Genomic DNA, 18,677 nt, shown 5'->3' on the forward strand with positions numbered 1-18,677 from the left:
CCCCCTCCACTCACACACACACATCTGGCTCCTTGCAGTTACCATTGACTTTCATATACTTACTAGGTTGTGTTTCCCACAACTGGTAAAGATGGTGTCATCCCCGTTTAATCCATGGAGGCCCAGAGATATGAGCTGGTCTGTCCAATACCCACCCTGCAGTTACTAAATGGCAGAACCAGAACTCAAATCCAGGACATCTCCTCCACACCCAATACCTTTTGTTTATATCTGAGATTCTTAAGACAGAGACAGGGGCGGTGCCCTTCCCCCCCCCATTCCACCTTTAAGCCCCTCCTTCTCAGACATACAGGAATCTTCAGGGAGGGGCTATGTACAATTTTAAAAAGCATATTCACTACTAATATTCAATATTATAATATATTGCATAAGGGTGGAATCCCATTTCTTTTATTATATAAGCTAGGGAACTTCCTGGTACCAAGAAGCCCCTCTCCAAGGCCTTGGCTACCCCCTGGACATCTAAGTGGTGCTGTAAGGAGACAAATGCTGAGCTTGGAGAAACCAGGAATCCCCATGGGCTAGGGCTGGCTGGCAGCCTCCCTGGAAAGAGGCAGACTTAATTTAGCACAAACTTAAACCAGGGGGAGAAGGAAGGGAACAAGAGATTCTGGGTCCTTGAGGCATGGGGCAGGAGTAGAGTTTGGGAGATTGCTAGGGAAGGCAGGAAAGAAACGTTGAGACCAGGGGTGGAAGTGCCATGAATGGCAGACTGAGAAGCTGGGCTTGCCCTTGCAGGCTTGGGAGCTACAGCAGGCTTTAGAGCAGAGAAGTGACTTGTATAGTGTCGTGTTCAGAAAGGTTCGTCTGGCACAATGGAGTAGATGCTGGAGTGCAGGAGACCAGTTTGGAGACTACTCTGGTACCCTAAAAATAAGAGGGTGCTGAGGAATAGATGGGAGGATGAGGAGGGGCTGTGGGATGGGAGATGGGGGAATAACAAAATAAGGAAGACTTGAATAGACAGTTCACCAAAGGAAATGTACATATGGCCAATAAGCACATGCAAAGATGCTGAACATCATTGTTATTTAGGGAAATGCAAATTAAAACCCCAATGAGCTAGCCTTGCGGCCCTGCGAGAATGGCTAAAATTAAATAGCCAGGAAACACCTAGTATCGCCGAGGAGATGTGAAGCAACTGAGCTCTCATTCATCGCTGGTGAGAGTGTAAAGTGGGGCAATCACTTTGGGAAACAGTTTGGCAGTTTCCTGTACAGTGATATAAGCACTTACCCTATAACCCAGCAAGACAGGTTCCAGGTATATACCCAACAGGAATAAGACTGCGTCCACATAAGGGCATGTACCTGAGTGATCACAGCAGCATTATTCACTGTAGCCCAAGTGGAAACCACCTAAGTGTCCACCACACAAGAATAGAAAAACAAACTACGATACATTCATACAACCTATACGAGTACAACAAAAGGAGCAGCTGGCACAGGCAGCCATGTCGATGAACTAATAGCTGCGAGCTCACAGGCTGCATGCTCGGGGAAAGAGGCCAGACACACACAACACTACGTACTGCCTGATTCCATTTACAGGAAGTTCAAGAACGGGCGGAACTAATATACAGCGATATGTATCAAACCAGTAGTTGCCTGGGGAGGGCTGGGTGGGGGACATTAATTGCAAAGGCATGTGAGAAAACTGTCTGGGAGGATGCAAATGTTCCATATTTTGATTGTGCTGACGTACACGTTTGTCAAAAGCCATTGATCTGTATGCTCAAAATGGGTGTGCTTTGTTATAGTTAATTGTACCTCGATAAAGCTGATTAAAGCAAAAACAAAACGGCAAGGCAGCCTTTCTTTGAAAATGGAATAAGCTTTATGAAAGCTGAACACGTGCCTGCGTGAGGTGTTTTCTCAACAGAAATGCAAAAAAAAAGTACGTAGCAGCAATACTCAAAACAGGCAAAAACTGGGACAACTCAAATGTCCCCCCCAACAGTAGAACAGATAAATAAAATGTGCTCTATGCATGTCGTGAAGTACTGTACAGCCCAGATCTAATGTTGAACAAAATAAACCAGATACACAAGGCACGGGCTGTGTTTGATCCCATTCAGATACAGTTCAACAACAGGCTTAGGATGGCTGTTACTCCCATCAGCGGTGACCAGAAGAGCTGTGAAGGGGTTTCTGCGGGCTGGGAAATGATTTGTTTCTTGATCTGGGTGCTAGTTACCCTTGCGTGTGTTCAGTTTGCAAAAATGTATCCTGCTACACTGTTAGGAATTGTGTATTTTCTATATGTGTATTTTAATGAAAACATTTGATTTTTAAAAATTGGTAACGGTTTTTCTTTTGTTTGTTTTTTAAAGGTATAAATCAGAAGGTAGACATCACCTATCTACCCAGCACAATGAAGTGTGGGAAAGCAGCCTTGGGCTGGTAGCTGGCTTCCCTTGGCCAGGGGGATTGGCAGCAGAGTGTGAGGGGTGGCAGAGAGCCTGATTTACCAAACTCTTCCCCATTCCTCTCTGTCGGGTCATCCTGACCTCCATCCATCTCCTGGTCCTCCCCTTCCTTACTCACAAAGGTGAGAATGCAGCCTGGGATACCAGGCTCTGGGTGGCTGGCCAGGCAGGCCTGTACCCATCAAGACTCTGCTTGGCTGCTCACAACAGTCCTGAGCAGCAGGCCTGGGCAGGCTTCTTGACCTCTAGTGTAGTAGGCAGAGGCAGCCAGAGCTGACAGCTGTCTACTCCTCACAGCACCCCCAGCCTAGACCCACCTCTGCCCCCACTCAACCCCTCACCTGTCTGCCTAAGATTCAGCATATGTGAAGAGCACAGCGTTGGAGTCCAGCATGCTTACTACCTCTGTGACCTAAGTTGAGTTACTCAACCTCTCTGAGCCTTAGTATCTTCATATACACTGAACAAACAAGCAAACAAACAGAGACTTAAAGGAGTGGAATAAATATCAATGGAAGTTTTAATATTTTCTCCCTGTACCTCAATAGATTGTTGTGTACACCCCCACTTTGGAAACCACTGGACCACAGCCTAAGGTCTAAATGGCTCATCTTGGCTTTTGAGGGCCTCCAAGCTCTAGCTACGTCTACTCTCCAGCTGGGGTAAGACAGGTTGCTCACTGACCTCTGCCCCTGGACAGGTGTTGCCCGTTCTCACCTCTCTGTCTTCATTCCCAGGATAATTGCTTCTACTCCCGCCCTCATCCAAACCCCACCTATCCTCCAGGGCTCTGGTGACTTCAGCCACCCCTACAAAGCATTTCCAATGTTCTCACGCAGTTCACTCGTTCAATCAATTTTATTGAGCACCTACTGTGTGCCAGGTTCTCCAGCTCTGTGTTTCCCCTCCTCTGACATCATCTACCAGCTTTCATTAGACATCAGTTGCCATGACCTGCCCAGCAATGATCCCTCTTGCATACTGCGATCTAGCCCTAGGACTCAGTGTGCTCCCCGGGTCTGTGTCATCTGCCTGTATTAGTCAGGATAAATAACACTAGTTGTTGTAACAAACAACCCCCAATGTCTCAGTGGCTAAACACAATACAGGTTTAGTTCTTGCTCACATCGAAGTCTGATATGGGTCATGTGCCCCTCCTCCAAGTGGTGACTTGGGGATTCAGGTTCCTTTCATCTTGTAATGCCTCCATTTCCAACACAGGCCACCGCGATTGCCATGGGAGTGGGAGAGAAATGAAAAGGTAGCTATAGCTCCGGGTCTGGAAGTGTTGCACGTCACTTCCATCCGCCAGAACCCAGGCATCTAACCCCAACCAAACCACCGGCAGTCATGGAATGATAGCCTTCCTGTGTGCCCAGGGAAGAGGACACAGTATGAGTGACCGTATCGCCCATCTCTGCCCAAAGCCAGCTGCACTGTGAGCTTTCTGAGGGCAGCGAGCCTGCACACACCTTCCTTATGTTTCCCGGAACCTCTTCCATAACTTCCAACCTGCCTGCCACCCGGCACAAACTCACACACCCTTCACACCCAGCACAGTGCCTTGTACCCCATCAGTGCTCAATATTTACCAGCTGGTGGACAGATTGTTGTGAGTGAAAACACGCTGCCTGAGGGAGAAGGGGCTGGGGCTTGGTAGAGAGACAGGTCCTTCCTGTTCTTTAGACAACGAAGCTTCCCTGGGGCCTCGCACAGCGCTCAGTAAACATTTACTGAATAGATGGATTCGTGGAAACATTAGGAAAACAGGCTCAAGAGAATGAAAGGAAGAGATAAAAGGTTTTTTTTTTAAAAAAAAAGGACAGTGGAGAAGACTCTGGCCCTGAGACAGGTGAGCCTTCCTCCCAGGCCCCATTGCACTGGGTGCCCATGGACCTACTCAGGCAACAATGGCGTGGACTGTGGGGTGTCAGATGATGCTGCGTTTGGCCTTTCTGGGACCTCCGGAGCTCCCCACCCTGGGGCAGCGATGAGTCCTCCCTTCTGCGATTCAGATCTTTATTTGCTGGGGTTCTGGGGTTAATTACTGTTGTGGTTGGGCTGCATGGGAAGGAGCCCTGCCCTGGCTCCAAGCCATGGGGGGTGGGGGGGTCCTGAGAGTCAGGGATGGGTTTAGAGACCAGGAAGGCTGGGACTGGGAGGCTGGGGGTCACAGGATGGATTAGAAAGGCACTTCCTCCAGTAGTGTTATCATTTCTATGCTCTAAGCCTAAGTGCTGGGTCTTTAACCCATTCTAGTCCTCCACCCAGTCATACCATCCCCCAAATCATCAAAGCCCCGCGAGGCCTTGCTCCATGAGGCAAGGGGCATTATTCACAGGGGTGGGGCTGAGTGAGCTGGGGGAGAAGTGGCCCGGCCTCTGGCTCAGATGTTGGTCAGCTGAGAGTGGGACTGGCACCCCAAACTCTCCTGGCTCTAGGAGGGTAGGGCCACATTGACAGGCGTCAGTCAGCATCACCTCCAAGGACCCTACCCCGGGCCTGCCCCAGCCGCCTACAGCCTCCATCCTGCCTTCCCAGGCTGCCAGCCATTCTGCAGGGACGAAGCCAGGTTGGTGATGCCCCAGAGGGAGGTCAAGGAGTGAGAGGGGGAGGGAAAGGAGGCCAGCTGCGAGCTGGTGGAGATGCTATGAAGGCTATCAGCCTGTGCCCACCTTACAGGGAAGGAAACTGAGGCCCAGGCTACCTCCCCTGGTTACATAGCAAGTTAAGTCCTTGAAAACCCAAGACTGGAGCTGTTAGCGACCCAGGCTCCCTACTGGTGAGGTTTTCCAAGGGTTACCTGGTCCCTCGCCCTGAGTCAGGTCAGCACCGCAATCCGGTGTGTGTGTGAGTGACTCTGGGGTATGGATTAGCCTGAAGGGTATGTGTTGGGCCGGTGGGACCAGGGAGTGAAGGAAAGTGAGAGCCACAATGTGGAGGCTGAGAAGTGTCTAGAGCGAGGGAGGCTCTGGACTCAGACACACTCAGAGTCCAGTCCTTGCTGTATGACCTTAGGGGAGTCACTTGGCCTCTCTGAGCCTCAGTTTTCTGAGAAGGTGATTCAGAGTAGATGAGAGTGATATTACTTACTTTACCAGGTCTCTGAAGAGAGTAATAAAATAATTTCTGTACTATGGATATCAGTGGACCACCAAAGGCAAGTGCTCATGGTAGATACAGTTTTTACTAATGCCATTATTTGTGTTATTATAATTATAACATTATTGTTATGTTGAATATTGATGTGATTTAAATCTAACATATATTGATATTGATAATGATAGTAAATAAATGGTTTCCATTTCCAGTGAGAAAAGGGCCTGAACATGCTCACTCTATTTCCCTCTCCTCCTTGCCCATGTTTTCCATGTGTGTGTGCGTCCGTGCGTGTGTGTGTGTGTGTGTGTGTGTGTGCGTGCGTGTGTGTGTGTGTGTGTGTGCGCGTGCGTGTGTGTAGAGGGCTGGGGTTCAGGGGCATGATGACTCCTCTCACTTCTGCTCTGAAGTACTGACCACGGTATGCAGAAGGTGTGGTGAGCTTGGAAAGGGGAGTCTGGGAACAACCCAGTTTGTCAGTTCTCTCTGCCACCAACTCAGGGATGCCCAGGCCTGGCTGATGCCCACTGAGCCCTCCCCAGCCCCAGATTCCTGAACACCAGGTCCCTGGGCTGAGCAATTTATGTAAAGTTTATCTCCACAATTGGTCTACAATATGGGGTATAATGCTCCCCACTGACAGTCAGAAACACCAAGGCTGGGAAAGGCAAACCAGCCTTCTCAGCAAGTGGCAGAGCCTTATGTCCAACCTGGACACGCCAGCCCAGGGAAGGGCCCAGTCAGGCCACTCAGGACACTAGCTACCCAGAAAGGTAAATTTGCCTCAGCACTCTCCCCTGCATTCTGGGCCATTGATCTCTCTCCCCCTGCTACCCACCTCCTCCCCCAGGACTCTGAACCCCAACAAGCCAGCCACCCAGAGAGAGGATGGAGGAAGCTTGGTGGAAACCCCTAGTTCAGGATGAGGGATGAGGTGAGGGGATGTGGGGCGGCCAGAGCTCCAAACCTCTGGTCTGAAAGAGCTGAAACCCTAAAAATGGATAATGGGTGGGAGGAGGCATCTAAAAGTGGGCTCTAGACCGAGTCGTGGAGCCTCTGTGAGTGTGTGCGCACATGCACTCACATATAGGCTCACACACACACATGCTCACACGTGTGCACACACCCCTCGTCAGGGAAACCTGGAGGTCTCGAAGCAATGATAAACGAGCAAAACCTCAGAGATACGCAAGCACACTCAGCTCCCAGACCACAGCCTTCTGGGAAAGCTGGGTCCACTCTGCCACCCCATGCTTGTCGGGGTCCTTGCCCACATCACATGCACACACACACAGGCACACGTGTGCACACAGCGGAGAGCAGTCAGTGGCACATCTAGAGGCTGACTGCGAGGGAGGTAAACAGAAATGGAAGAAGAGGAGGAGGCGGCAAGTGTCACCTGTCCCCCATCCCATCTCCCCAAGTCCTGCCAGCTGAGCCCTATTCTGACCTGTGGAACCCCTGAGCCATCCTCGTGCCAGGTGAGAACCTGCGGAGGTGACTCAATGAATGGGAGGCAGTGGCTGCCATGGAAAGAGCTAGAGTTTCAGTTTTGAATCCCACAGCCCTGACCCTTCTGCACTCAGAGGCCTGGAAAATGACTTGGTCTGCCTGAGCCCTGGTTTCTTTATCTGTGAGGCAGGTCAGTGATACTGCTCTCATGGGTTTGCCATGCCTGGTATATAGAAAGTGCTAGATACATGTTCTGGGGAGGCAGCTGGCCATGTGCAGCAGTGCACATGGACCAGACTAGATATCCTATCAGGTCATTTGCTCTGCTGGATCTCAGTAGCCACATCTCTAAAATGGGGCTAGTAAATAATGTCTTCCTGCCCTTGCCCACCTCTTCAAATTGCGTGACTTGAAGACACAATGCTGTGAGGGGCAGTTTGGTTCTGAGGGATAGAGAAAGCCCCCATGGGGCGGTGATGATGGGGGTCAGGGCCAGACTGAGCTACTGTTGCCTCCACATCATCTCCTCCCAGAGAAAGGGCCCTCCCCCGCCCACCAGGGCACCCACCGGCTACTGTTCAAGGTCCCGTGGAGCAACTTCCCAGGTATGTGCATATCCAGCATAGAGAGAGGGTCCCACAGTCCCCGGAACACTTGCCCACGCAGACCCACCAGGGCCCACACAATAAAGAAGCCCAAGTGAGTGAGGGTGGAAATAGGGCTCCATGGGATGTACAGCTTTGAGGCTTTCCGGGGCTCACCACACTGGCAGGCCCCAGGGCCTTTTCCTAAAGACCAGGCACTGGTGGCTCTGAATGGACTTGCCAAGTTTTCCCACCTCGGACTCCAAACCCCATCGGATGTATCATTCAGCAATAGAAACTCAGGGAGGGCTCGCTCACTCAGCCTTGTCAGAAGAAATGGGGCAAAGAGAGGCAGCCGGTCCAGGAGCAGTTATGGAGTCAGGCAGATGAGGAGTCTGGCCTTGTCCGCGCTCTTACTGGCTGTGGGAGCCGGGCAAAGACTCAGGTTCCCCGGAGGTGCCTCGGAGGCTGCTGAGGTGCAAGGTGTGGACTGAGAAAAGAAGGGGTCCTTCAAGGAGAGGCTGGGCTCCAGGCTTGCAGCTCAACCTGGGCCAGGGCCAGGGATGGAGATGGGGAGAGGAACAGGGAGGCTGGACATGTGGGAGACAGATTAAGAGAAACACACTAAAGGAAAATTGTCTCTCTGCTCATAACACTTCTAATACCAAATGTGAAGGTTTCCCCCCCACATCAGTAACCAATTCACCAGCTCTCTCAGCACCAACTGGGTGTCCTATAACTCATTTCAGTTCTGACACAGACTACCCAGACCGAGCGTCAGCTCCACAGGGCTCAGGGCTCAGCCCCACATGACCACCCTCACTTCGGACGCCAGTCACAAGTTCCGGGTCCCCAGGCTACCCACATTTCTGTCCGACTTGGCTACCAATGTGGGGGTTCCCACAGCCCACCACCTCAGGTTCTATAATTTGCTAGAACAGCTCACAGAGGTCAGAAAAGCACTTTACTCACATTTATCGGTCTATTATACAGCATATTATAAAAGATACACATAAACAGCCAGATGAAGAGAAACATAGGGTCCAGAAGCACCCAGAAGGACCCGAGAGCAGGACCTTCTGTCCCCAAGGAGTTGGGTGCACCACCCTTTCAGCACTTGGATGTGTCCACAAACTCAGAAGCTCTCTGAATCCCGTAGACAGGGATTTTGTGGAGGCTTCACACATACCTAGGCTTGCTCAATTATTAAGCACGTTTTCAGCCTCTTTCCCCTCCCCTAAAAGTGTCAAGCTTCTAATCATGACTTGGTCTTTCTAGTGACAACTCCCAACCAGGAACCCACCCAGAGTTCCCTCATTAGAACAAAAATCACTCCTATCACCCAGGAAATTCTAAGGGATTTAGGAGCCCTGTGACAGAAACTGGGGTCAAAGACCAAATCTGAGAACAAAAGGTACTCCCAGTGTCCTTATCGCTGAGGAATTTGCAAGGGTTTTAGGAGCCGGGAGCAGATATATATATATATATATATATTTCTTTTCATGGCACCAAGAGAGAGTGAGGCCTAAAGAGATGAGACAGTAGAAAGAAGGGAGTCCAAGAGGCAAGAAGACAGAGAGGGGGACAGCAGACTCTTCTGGTTGGGATGAAATGCTTCTGCAGGCCTGCTCCCCCATCCCCCACCAGCATGCTCAAGACACAAAGCTTTTACCCTCCCTGACAGCCCCCAGTATCCTGCCCAGGGGCCCCAGGCACCTGACCTGCCCTCTCTCAGCCCAGTCCCCCAAGGCCGCTGAGTGCTGAGCTGTGGGTCAGACCATGTGATCGGGCTGCTGAAGCTGCCAGCATGCCCCCAACCCCACCTCCTAGGCACGCCCAGGTCAAAGGGACCCAAGATCAAAGACAACCCCCACCAAAGGGCACAATCCAGGACTATGGTTAGGCACGCAGGTTTCACTCTCATGGACATTTGTCTTTGAGGCCTGGTTCATCCTGTGAGCTTGTGATTGTGGGCAAGTCATATCACTGCTCTGATCCTCTGTTTTCCCACCTGTAAAATGGGGATAATAATGATACTATAGTCCTTGTTTTATAGGGTTGTGGTTTTATTTTGAGGCTTAAATGTATACAAAGTGCTTAACATAAGCACCTGACACCTTATAAGCTCTCAACAGTTGATAGTAAAAACTTGAAAGCTTACCTCTGAGGATAGGGGTGGCAGAAAGAACCCAGGTCAGGTAGCCTGAACTTTCCTTAACTTACTGGGACCTTAGAAAGGTCAGAAAACCTCTCTGCTACTCAATCTCTTCATCAATGAAAGATAAAACCCCTCACCTGCCTGCCTCACAGGAGTAGGGGAAAGCTTTTGATAAACTAAAGTTCAGCTAGTGGCATAAGGGGGGCCCTGGCCGATGGATCTGCTACTCTCTCCAGAAAACATGCCCGGCTCCTTGGGCATCCTAGTAATATCTCTGGCTTTTCCCAGGGGGCCTCCCGCTGAATGGTGGCCCACCCCTGGCTAGCTGACCATTCCTTAGCCACGAGCTGGGTTTTCAATGCCCCTTGCTGGTCAGATGAGGGTGCCTCCAGAGCTGGTTCCAGAGATACTGAGGGGGGGCAAGGGCTCACTCTTATATGAGGGTCAGAAAAGCAAGACCACTCCCTGGGACTGCCTAGGACTCACCTGGGCAACTGGGACCACAAATGCAAGGAGGACCCCATGGATCTGTCTCAGGCCACCAATAAGCATGATCATATTAACTGATGTGTACTAAAGATTGAGCAGTGTGTTAAGTCCTTTGCATGTATTATCATTTCACCCTCCTAATGACCTACGGGATTAACACTGTTATTATAATAAATTATAATACCTATTTTACGGATGAGAAAACAGACTCAGAGGCTGGGTAGCTTATCCAAGACACACAGCTAAAAACGGGGTGGAGATCGTTTTGCTGCCCAGATCTGGCTGTATCCTGAGTCCTGCCACCTCCCGTACAACCCAGGCTTATCTCAGAGGTGACACAGGCATGCTGGAAGGACAGGACTGATCTAACATGGGGACAGGAGGCAGCTGTCACCATTAAAGACATCAGGAGACCTGCTGCTACCTTGCCTACTTGGCTGCTCTGTGACCTCCGAACAGCCCCTTGCCCTCTGGCCTCAGTTACCTCATTTGTAAAACGAGAAGACTGTGCCACATACCCAGAGGCCCTTCCTGCCCATGATTCATTCCGCCACCCTCACCTCCATCATCTCAGTAATCCCACTTATGAGGCAACTTCACAGTAGTCTAAGGAAGGCTTCTTAACCTGAGGTCCCTGGACCTCTCCGGGCTCCATCAGCTGGAATTAGGAGCAACATTGAGTATGAGTGTGTGCGCGCCCAATGTGCATTTTTCCAGGGAAAGTGTCCATAGTATTACCAGATAGGCTAAGAACCATTGACTATTCTAACCTTTTAGAGTTTCCCTAACCTCGATCTAAATTTTTAGAGAAATGAGTCTAGAAAGTTTAGACCCTGCCGTGTAAAATTCTTCCCTTCGTTGTGTTTCAAGTCCCTTCAGGCTTCCGGGAGTTACACCTGCTCCTGCGCCCCAGGCTTCCACCCTCCAGCCACACAGACTCCGGGAGACCCCCGCCCCCACTGCTTCCGGTTAGTTTCTGTCTGCACGCTGACGCTCTGATCCGCTCTCTGTCTTGGCGTTGGAGTCCTCATCCACATGTCCTTCCCTGGACCGCCGGCGCCAGGACTGGCGGGTTTGTGAGGTAGGTGCAGTAACCAGGATGGCCAGTAGGGGCCGCCCCGTGGAGCACGGGGCAGGAGAATTTTGCATATCTTGTTGGCCCTCTTGGCAGCCTGGGGGTGAGGAAAGGAGGCCTGTGTTCTGGGTCTGGACCTTCCCCTCGGTAGGCCTCAGGTTTCCATTAGTAACGTGGAGGGAGGTGGCCTGGAACCCTAGGTGGTTGCTAGGCAACATTTGGGCACAGCCATCCTGTGGACCTTTCCGATTAATGCTGGAGGGAGGGGGTTATCCCGTTGGCAGAAGCACTTGGCCCAGCATCTTTAGGGAATGGAACAAAATAACTCTGGGGCCCTTTCCCAAATTTGACTGAGAAAACAGAGCCTATTGTTCTGCAGCTTAAGGGGAAGCTTTACCCCTGGGAGAAAGAGGGTTCTCAATAGGGCTGCCCCAAGAGCTAGCTGCCTGGGGTAGGGAAATGGAGACCCCAGTGGAACCCTCCCAGGAGTGGGTGGGGGCCTTGAGATCAGGGGTCATGAGATCGGGGTGATGGCTGGCAGCCTGCTGGGGTACAGCTTCTGCCCGTGTCTGGAGAAACCCAGGCAGACCCGGAGGGAAGGGAGAGAAAGCATCATCCTGTCCTCAGTAGCTGCAGGCCCTGGGAACAGAGCTGGAGCCTGGACCATCCTCCTCCCTCAGCTGCTGGGGGCTGTCGTGCCCCAATTCTTCTGAACCTTTCCTCTCCCTCAGCTCCAAATTCTGGGCCCAAAGAGAGCAGGTGAAGGTCCAGGGATGAGGGGAGGCCCTGCAGAGATGCCCAGGATGGTGGGGGGAGGACCCAACCATCCATCCCAGAACCCCCTCCAAGGAATAGCACCGAATCCTAAAGGCACAAAAAGCCCCTCTCCCTCTCCCACCCCCACCCCCTTGCTCTCTTCACCCCACCCCTCTCCTACCCCCAACGATTAAAGAACAACACAGGCATGACAATGACACAGAACGTACTCTACAAAAGTTATAATGAGCCTGCAGAAGGGGTGCTCTGTACAGTGATGGGAGTCACTGAGCCCAGCCCACCCCCAGCACTGGGAGAACCAGGAGGGCTGAGGCGGTACACAGCCAGGAAGAGGAGAGAAGGGGCAGCACCTGGGGCTCCGAGTAGGCACTTGGGGGGTGGCCCCAGGCTCAGGCCCAGAGAACGAGAAGCACAGGGGTGGGCTGATGGTGGCAGTGGCGGGCAGCCAAGCCCTCTGTGTGGGACCAGGGACCACAGATCACCTCCATCACACCCCCCAGCTCTGGGCATGTGTGGACAGGGCCCACACACAGGCACAGACACACCAAAGGGAGGCTGTGGCCTTCTTTGGAGGTTCTCCTTCCCCTGCCCCAGCCAAGGGGGCCCAGGAAGGAGGTAGGGGGGCTGTGGCAGTGCTCCCAAGAGGAACTGTTTCCCAAGCTGAAGGTCAGGGATGGGGGTCCATTGTTGACAGAGGAGGAAGGACACATCTGCGTGGAGGTGTGAATGTGCACACACGTGTGTGCACTCCTGAGGGCGTCTCCCACATCTGTGACCTCAGTCCAACTGAAGAGCTCTGAGGACACATGTCTAAGAACCCTCTGGGGCTGGCTTTTCTCCTGGTTTCATCACCATCCCAGAGTAGGGGCACATACTGGGCTCTCGCTTACCCACTATTCATGAAGAACCACGCAGCCACCCAGCTGCTTCCAGACCTCAAGGGAAATCCACCAACCAACCCCCAACACAGAACCCTGGGGACAATTAGCCACTTAGATTATCCACATCCTCAGGCTGCTCTTGTGTCCACATCACAGGACTTGCCCAGCTGAGTCCTGATGCCCTGCCATGACCGTCTCAGGCCTGGGAAACTGAGGCAGAGGGTGGATGCCTTTCTCCAGCCCAGAGCACACCTGCTGGACCAGGGACCATAATACTGCAGCCAGCTGCTCTAGCACCACGCATCTATTACCCTGACCCTCTGGGTCCCCGCCCCAGGCTGCACAACAAAGAGAGAGACGGTGAAGGACAGGGTGGGGAGGGCGGAGTCAGGCTGGGCACCACCCCAAGGTGAGCTGGCAAGGGCACCAGTCACCCCCAATACTCCAGCCTGGCACTGCAACTCCCCAGCATGGCCAGTGGGAGGAGAAAGGGGCTGGCCGTGCGAAAGGCAGGGGTGGGGACTAAAGTCAGGGCATTTGGCTGAAGAGTCTAGCTGGGACCTCCTCTCCGGGGTATATGGTGGGGAGGGGAGGCAGCCCAAACTCTTCCCTTCACAAAAATGTAGGAAGTGAGTAAGTCTCCAGCCTGGGGAGAGAGGTGGGGCAGACGATAGCCCCTGGGAAAGGCCATGCCCACCGGTGACATACACACACCCACCCAGCTCTAATGGGCACATCGTCTAGTCCCCCGGGCCCCAGTGGCCCCTGCCTTTCCTCTAGCCTCTAACAAATCCACATGTCCTTTAGGGCCACTCGGATGGGGGTGGTTCCAGGGCTCCAGGACCCTTCTGGGTGCCTCCAGGCCACACCCTCTGCTGCGGAGTGTGGAAAGGCTCTCAAGGGAGACGACCCACATGGTCCTGGCCCCTAGGGAGGGCCCTGGGGGCTACAGGTCTGGCGACTGTGAGGACCTCCAGGCCCCACCATGGGTTGTGGCAACTTGCAATTCATTTTGGTCTGGGCAGAGAAGCCCCTTGTTATCTGTAGAGAAAGAGACAGAAACAGACCTCAGATGAGGGCCTTCAAAACATCATTTTAAACCAAGACCAGCCATTTTGACAACTTACCCTCTCCAGATAGGCTGACAATCAGGGAGAGGAACGCTGACCTAGGGGTTCCCTTCCTATCCCCCAAACTCTAAACCAGACTGTTTCCCCACACCCACCCCTGCCCAGACATGTAGGGTAAAGGCCACAGATCCCAAAGGGCTCTGGGACGCCATGAGGGACGGGCAGGGCAGAGACGGCGGGCCACAGCATGGCCAGTGTGGCAGCAGCCTTGAGCTCCCCATGATAGCTTTTTGAACGTGATAACTCTGCTCTCCCGTGGGAGTTAGGGAGGATTGAATGAGAGGATACATGCAAGGGCATCTCCAGTACCTGGGAGAGGGAAGGGTTCAAAACGTCTCAGCTGTGATTGCTATGACTACTACTAATCACAGACTAAGACACCCATTTCCCCACATTTTGATATCTCCAAAATCGAGGTGCATTTTATATTCACTGTATAAGCAAAACTTGTGTCATCATCAAACGGGCAGCTTCTTTTTCTAAACTGGGGATATAGAAGATAAGTAGGGCCTCTTGTAATTGATGGTGATTTAGACTTGATGAAATACGGTACTATCCCCCCTTCTTGAAAAGGCAGATCCCCCCACCTTCCAACCCCTATCTTCCCAGCACTTCAAGGCTGAGGCACTCACAGCTCTGTGTCCTCCAGGGCGGGTGGGCGCTCCAGCGCCTGCCTCCGCCTCCGCACCGCGCCCATGATCTTCTTCCGGGACCCCAAGGGTACGCTGATGCTGCGGAGGTCGAGGTCCGAGCACAGCATCAACGCCTCCAGGTCGATCTTCTCCTGCCTTAGGAGGGAGGTGAAATCCTCCATGTGCAGGGAGGCCAGGAAAGTCTCCAGCGGGCTTGTCTCGGGCTCCAGGTCCTCATCCAGGCCCAAGTCCAGCTCGTCCCAGGGCAGCTCCTCCCCACAGCTGCGGTCCTGCAGGCTGTTGGCACTGCCCAGGCTGTCATCGTCCAGGCTGGGGGAGCTGTGCAGCCGACCCCGCGGCGTGCCCCCACCGTCGAGCACATCCTCGCGGCCCAACCCATGCAGCCCGCTGCTCAGGTAGTTCCTGCGGAATACCATGGTGCCCAGGCCGGGGCGGGTAAACAGGGAGTCGTGGCCTGAGTCGGTGCTGACCTCTGAGTGGGCAGGTTCGACGGCCAGTGTGGCACGGGAGACGCTGTCCTCGTCCGAGAGGAACATGTCCCGGAGCGGGGAGCGGCCCCACTCCTTGGGGTTGGCATAGTTGCCCTGGCGCACGAACATCACGTCGCTGCCCAGCTGCAGGCCCGAGAGAGAGCGCACGCTCTTGCGGCCGTCCTCGGAGACCTTGAAGGTGCCCTCGCCACCCTGCTTGCGCCGCTCCAGTTTCCGCTGGATCTTGGTCTTGACCCTGTTGGTGCCGTGCAGCGTGGCCTGCGAGTAGGGCAGTTGGCTACCCAGTGCCAGGTGCTGCAGCCGGCGACTCAGGGTGCTGGACGTGGTGAGGCTGGAGAAGCTGAGCGTGTCGGAGCGCTCCGCCAGTTCGCGCCGGTAGCGCCGCTCCATGCGCTCATGGTGCTTGCGCTGCATCTTTGCGCACTCGCGGATGCGCCGCTCCGCCTCGCGGAAGGCTTTGTCCTTCAGCTTGCCCACCAGCTTGGGGTTCAGGCTGCTCTGCTTGGCCGCAATGGAGTCCAGGTAGCGCACACACTCCATGTGGCCCTTCATGGCGGCCATGTCCAGTGGTGTGTGGTAGTCGTTGTCCAGGCACCAGATGTTGGCCCCGAAAGACACCAGGAAGGAGAGGCAGTGCAGGTGGCCATTGGAAGCTGCCAGGTGCAGGGGCGTGTTGCCCCAGATGTCACACTTGTCTGGGTCACCCCTGCAGTGAGGACACGTGGAGACGGGTGATGAACCATCTCCAGCTCCAGAAGGCAGTCGGCAGTGGCTGCTGGTGTGAGGAGCTCCCAACCTGGTTCATCCTCCCCACAGGCACACAAGAGGGACCCGAGGCCCTGAGACCTCTCCTCTGACTCCAGGAGACACTCGGCCCTGCGCCTCTAGACTGACATAGAGTGAGCCCAGGAGAAAAATGGCCCCAGGCACTCAGAGGGTGGGGTGAAAGAGAAGGCGGGGCCAAGGCGGGACCTTCCCCAAGAGAACTGAGGGCTGGGAATCTCAGGGGATAAATATTTGATGCCCAGAGAGAAAGGAGTGAATTATTCATGGAGCCCAGTGGGGAGCTGGCCCAGAGAGGTGGTGGGCCAGGGCCAGAGTCTGGGTCTCTAGGCAGGCGTGGAAGTGGTGGAGATGAGCATGGCTGCGTGTGCAGGAGTGATCATAAAAGAGGGCGAGAGGGTGGTGTGTGCTGGGCCTCAGCCCTGGGTGAGTACGTGAGGGCGCATGCCTGCGTGGCGGCAGGCCTGGCCATGTCTGTAGGGAGCAGGGCCAGCCCTGGCAAGCCTGCGTGTGAGAGCAGGTGTCGGGTCTTGGCCTGAGCCTGGAGGGGAGCGTGGGGGCAGCCAGGACTACAGAAGAGGAGGAGGGAAGTCTGCAACCTGGGCCCAGCAGCCCTCCCCTCCCTGGGCTGCCCCATCTTTGGGAGCCAAGTGAGGCAGGCTGGCTTGGGCCTGTCCAGGGGACCCACCCAGCCCCCTCCCAACACTCTCCACAACAGACTGTGCTTCACTTGGGCAAGCTCCTGCTGGCTCCTCCAAGTTCTACCCTCCCTCAGGGGCCTAGCTCAGCTCCTCTGCCCTGAGTTAATGAGGCCACAAGGCCACCTCACACGGCTGGAGAAAGAATCACCCCTTTGTCATTACAGCTCCCTGAACAATCCCCTCCTCACTTCCTCTACTTGTCACCAAGTCCTGCAGGACAATGTGGGGAGGTGCTGCTTGGCATCTGGTCCATACCCCATCGAACACCAACCCTTGCCCTCTGTGGGAGTTGGGGAGGTTTGGAGCACAAAGGGGGCACCCTCTTCCCCTCCTCTCATGAGTCTCAGAGAGTAGGAGCAGGAGGGCAGATTACTATATGGCTTCCTGGAGTAAGGAGGGGCCAGTCTCGACCTCTTGGAACATGGCTTAGCTGCCTGGTCTTAGGGGCTGCTCCCACCTGCTGCCCGGTCCCAAGAACAGCCACCCAGGGAGTGCAATGGGGGGGGGGTCCCCCATCCACCACATGCTCAGGCCACAGGCCAGCACCTGGCATCAGGGCCAGCTGGGCCCCTGCCCCTCCACCACGATCTCCCAGGGCCTGAGATGCACATATTGACCCTCCTGGAGCATCTCTTTCACTCCTTTTCTCTGTCCAGGCTGCCCTGGTGCCCAGTTCAATCTGACTTTATAAAACTGCTGGGGGCAGGGAAGTTGTCCACAGTGTCATTCAACATTGGAAAGCCCCTTTCAGTGACCCTAAACACTGCATTCTGCAACTGCTACCTCCAAAACCCTTCCCTGGGCCTAACACCTGGACTCTGCCAACCCCTGCCCCCAGAGAGAGGGAGGGTGAGGGAGACTGTGGTGGGGGAGGGGCACAGATGGAGTCATGGGTGGCTGAACCAAGTGACATTTGGTGCTGTGGAGGTGTCCATAAATCCCAGCAATGAGCAGGAAGAGAGCATGTGAGCCCCAGCATGGGGGAGGAGGCGCTGCTGGGAGAGCCCTTTGGATCCCCGGCTGGGGGTGGGTAGTGAGGAGCCGCTTCTTTCCTAAACCCTCTGACTCCTCTGAGACTTCAGCACCTGCTCTCTGGTTCTCACTATGCCCTCACTCTTGATTCCAGGTGCCACCCACCCAGGAGGTATCTCCCACCTTCCCCTCACACTGCAGCCCCTCCCACAGTCATGAACCCCCAAATCCTAGTCCTCCCCTCCTAGCCCCATATCCAGGTCACAAATGTCACACACCTCAGCTTGTGTCCCCCTCCCTCCCATGACTGCCAGGCCCCAAGGTCCCACCTTAGGGTCTGTCGCTAGAGAAGGGAGCAACTCAGGAGAGGGTGCCATGGAGTCTGGGGGAGGGTCTCAGGGGCCCCCATCCTGTGCTGGGGCGGGTACTCACCCCCGGCTCACGATGATGCGCAGCGACTCCAAGTTGCCATGGTAGGCAGCCCAGAGGGTGGGGGTCATGCCATCCTCGTCGGGGGCGTTCAGCTCCTTCCGGGTGGCCTCCTTGAGGAGCTCCAGGTAGCCGTCCCGGGCCGCCCGGTGGTACTGGTCGTTCATGGCGCCCGACTTCGACGGGGCGGGCAGAGGCACGGGGAAAGGCCCCCCGGCGGAGGAGGGCGGTGGGGTTAGGACTGAGGCATGGGGTTGGAGGGGACCGGGCAGGGGCCGGGGCCGCAAGGCCCGGCTGCCGCAGACGGAGGGTGCGGAGCGCCAGAGCCGCGGCTACACTGACATCTGAGCCGCTCACCCGGCAGGAGGCGGGAGGATTTCCAGCGGCCCGAGGGAGCCGCCCCCGGGCTGCCCCTGGGTCCTAAACACCTTGCTCCCGAGATCACAGGGGTGACACACGCGAGGTCCTACCCTCTCTCCAAAAGTGCCTACCCCAGAGCCCCGCCCCGTGAGCTCCAGTCTGGGGACGGTCCGAGGTCTGTCCTCACTAGAGCC

At 54.6% G+C, this 18,677-nt stretch overlaps 1 protein-coding gene and 1 long non-coding RNA gene across 3 annotated transcripts; one reads left to right on the forward strand and one right to left on the reverse strand.

Annotated features, from left to right (window-relative positions):
- Positions 1-1,723: 1,723 nt before the first annotated feature.
- On the forward strand, positions 1,724-4,256 carry LOC109454730 (uncharacterized). Its single transcript, XR_002138510.2, has 2 exons — positions 1,724-3,111; positions 3,671-4,256. It is a non-coding gene; the product is annotated as an uncharacterized LOC109454730 (long non-coding RNA).
- Positions 4,257-12,289: 8,033 nt separating this feature from the next.
- USH1G (USH1 protein network component sans) lies at positions 12,290-18,469 on the reverse strand. 2 transcript variants are annotated; one of them, XM_019745649.2, is made up of 3 exons: positions 18,127-18,469; positions 14,727-15,944; positions 12,290-14,005 (listed from the first exon to the last, which is right to left on the reverse strand). In XM_019745649.2, the coding sequence occupies exons 1-3, from the start codon at positions 18,288-18,290 to the stop codon at positions 14,002-14,004; spliced, it is 1,386 nt and encodes a 461-aa protein (XP_019601208.1). In that variant the 5' UTR covers positions 18,291-18,469; the 3' UTR covers positions 12,290-14,001. The 2 variants fall into 2 exon arrangements, with proteins under 2 accessions (XP_019601208.1, XP_074176028.1); XM_074319927.1 differs by lacking the exon at positions 12,290-14,005 and having other exon boundaries at positions 14,723-15,944; positions 18,127-18,426.
- Between the last annotated feature and the right edge of the window lie 208 nt (positions 18,470-18,677).

Source organism: Rhinolophus sinicus, linkage group LG15, assembly GCF_036562045.2.
Source record: "Rhinolophus sinicus isolate RSC01 linkage group LG15, ASM3656204v1, whole genome shotgun sequence".
Taxonomy (NCBI): Eukaryota; Metazoa; Chordata; class Mammalia; order Chiroptera; family Rhinolophidae; genus Rhinolophus; species Rhinolophus sinicus.

What these genes read in the sequence shown, in the direction of transcription:
- USH1G (XM_019745649.2), bottom strand. Translation starts at nt 18,290, where the DNA reads ATGAACGACCAGTACCACCGGGCGGCCCGGGACGGCTACCTGGAGCTC. An exon ending in CGCATCATCGTGAGCCGGGG is followed by an intron (nt 15,945 to 18,126) that starts GTGAGTACCCGC and finishes TCCTCACTGCAG; the next exon opens with GGGTGACCCAGACAAGTGTG.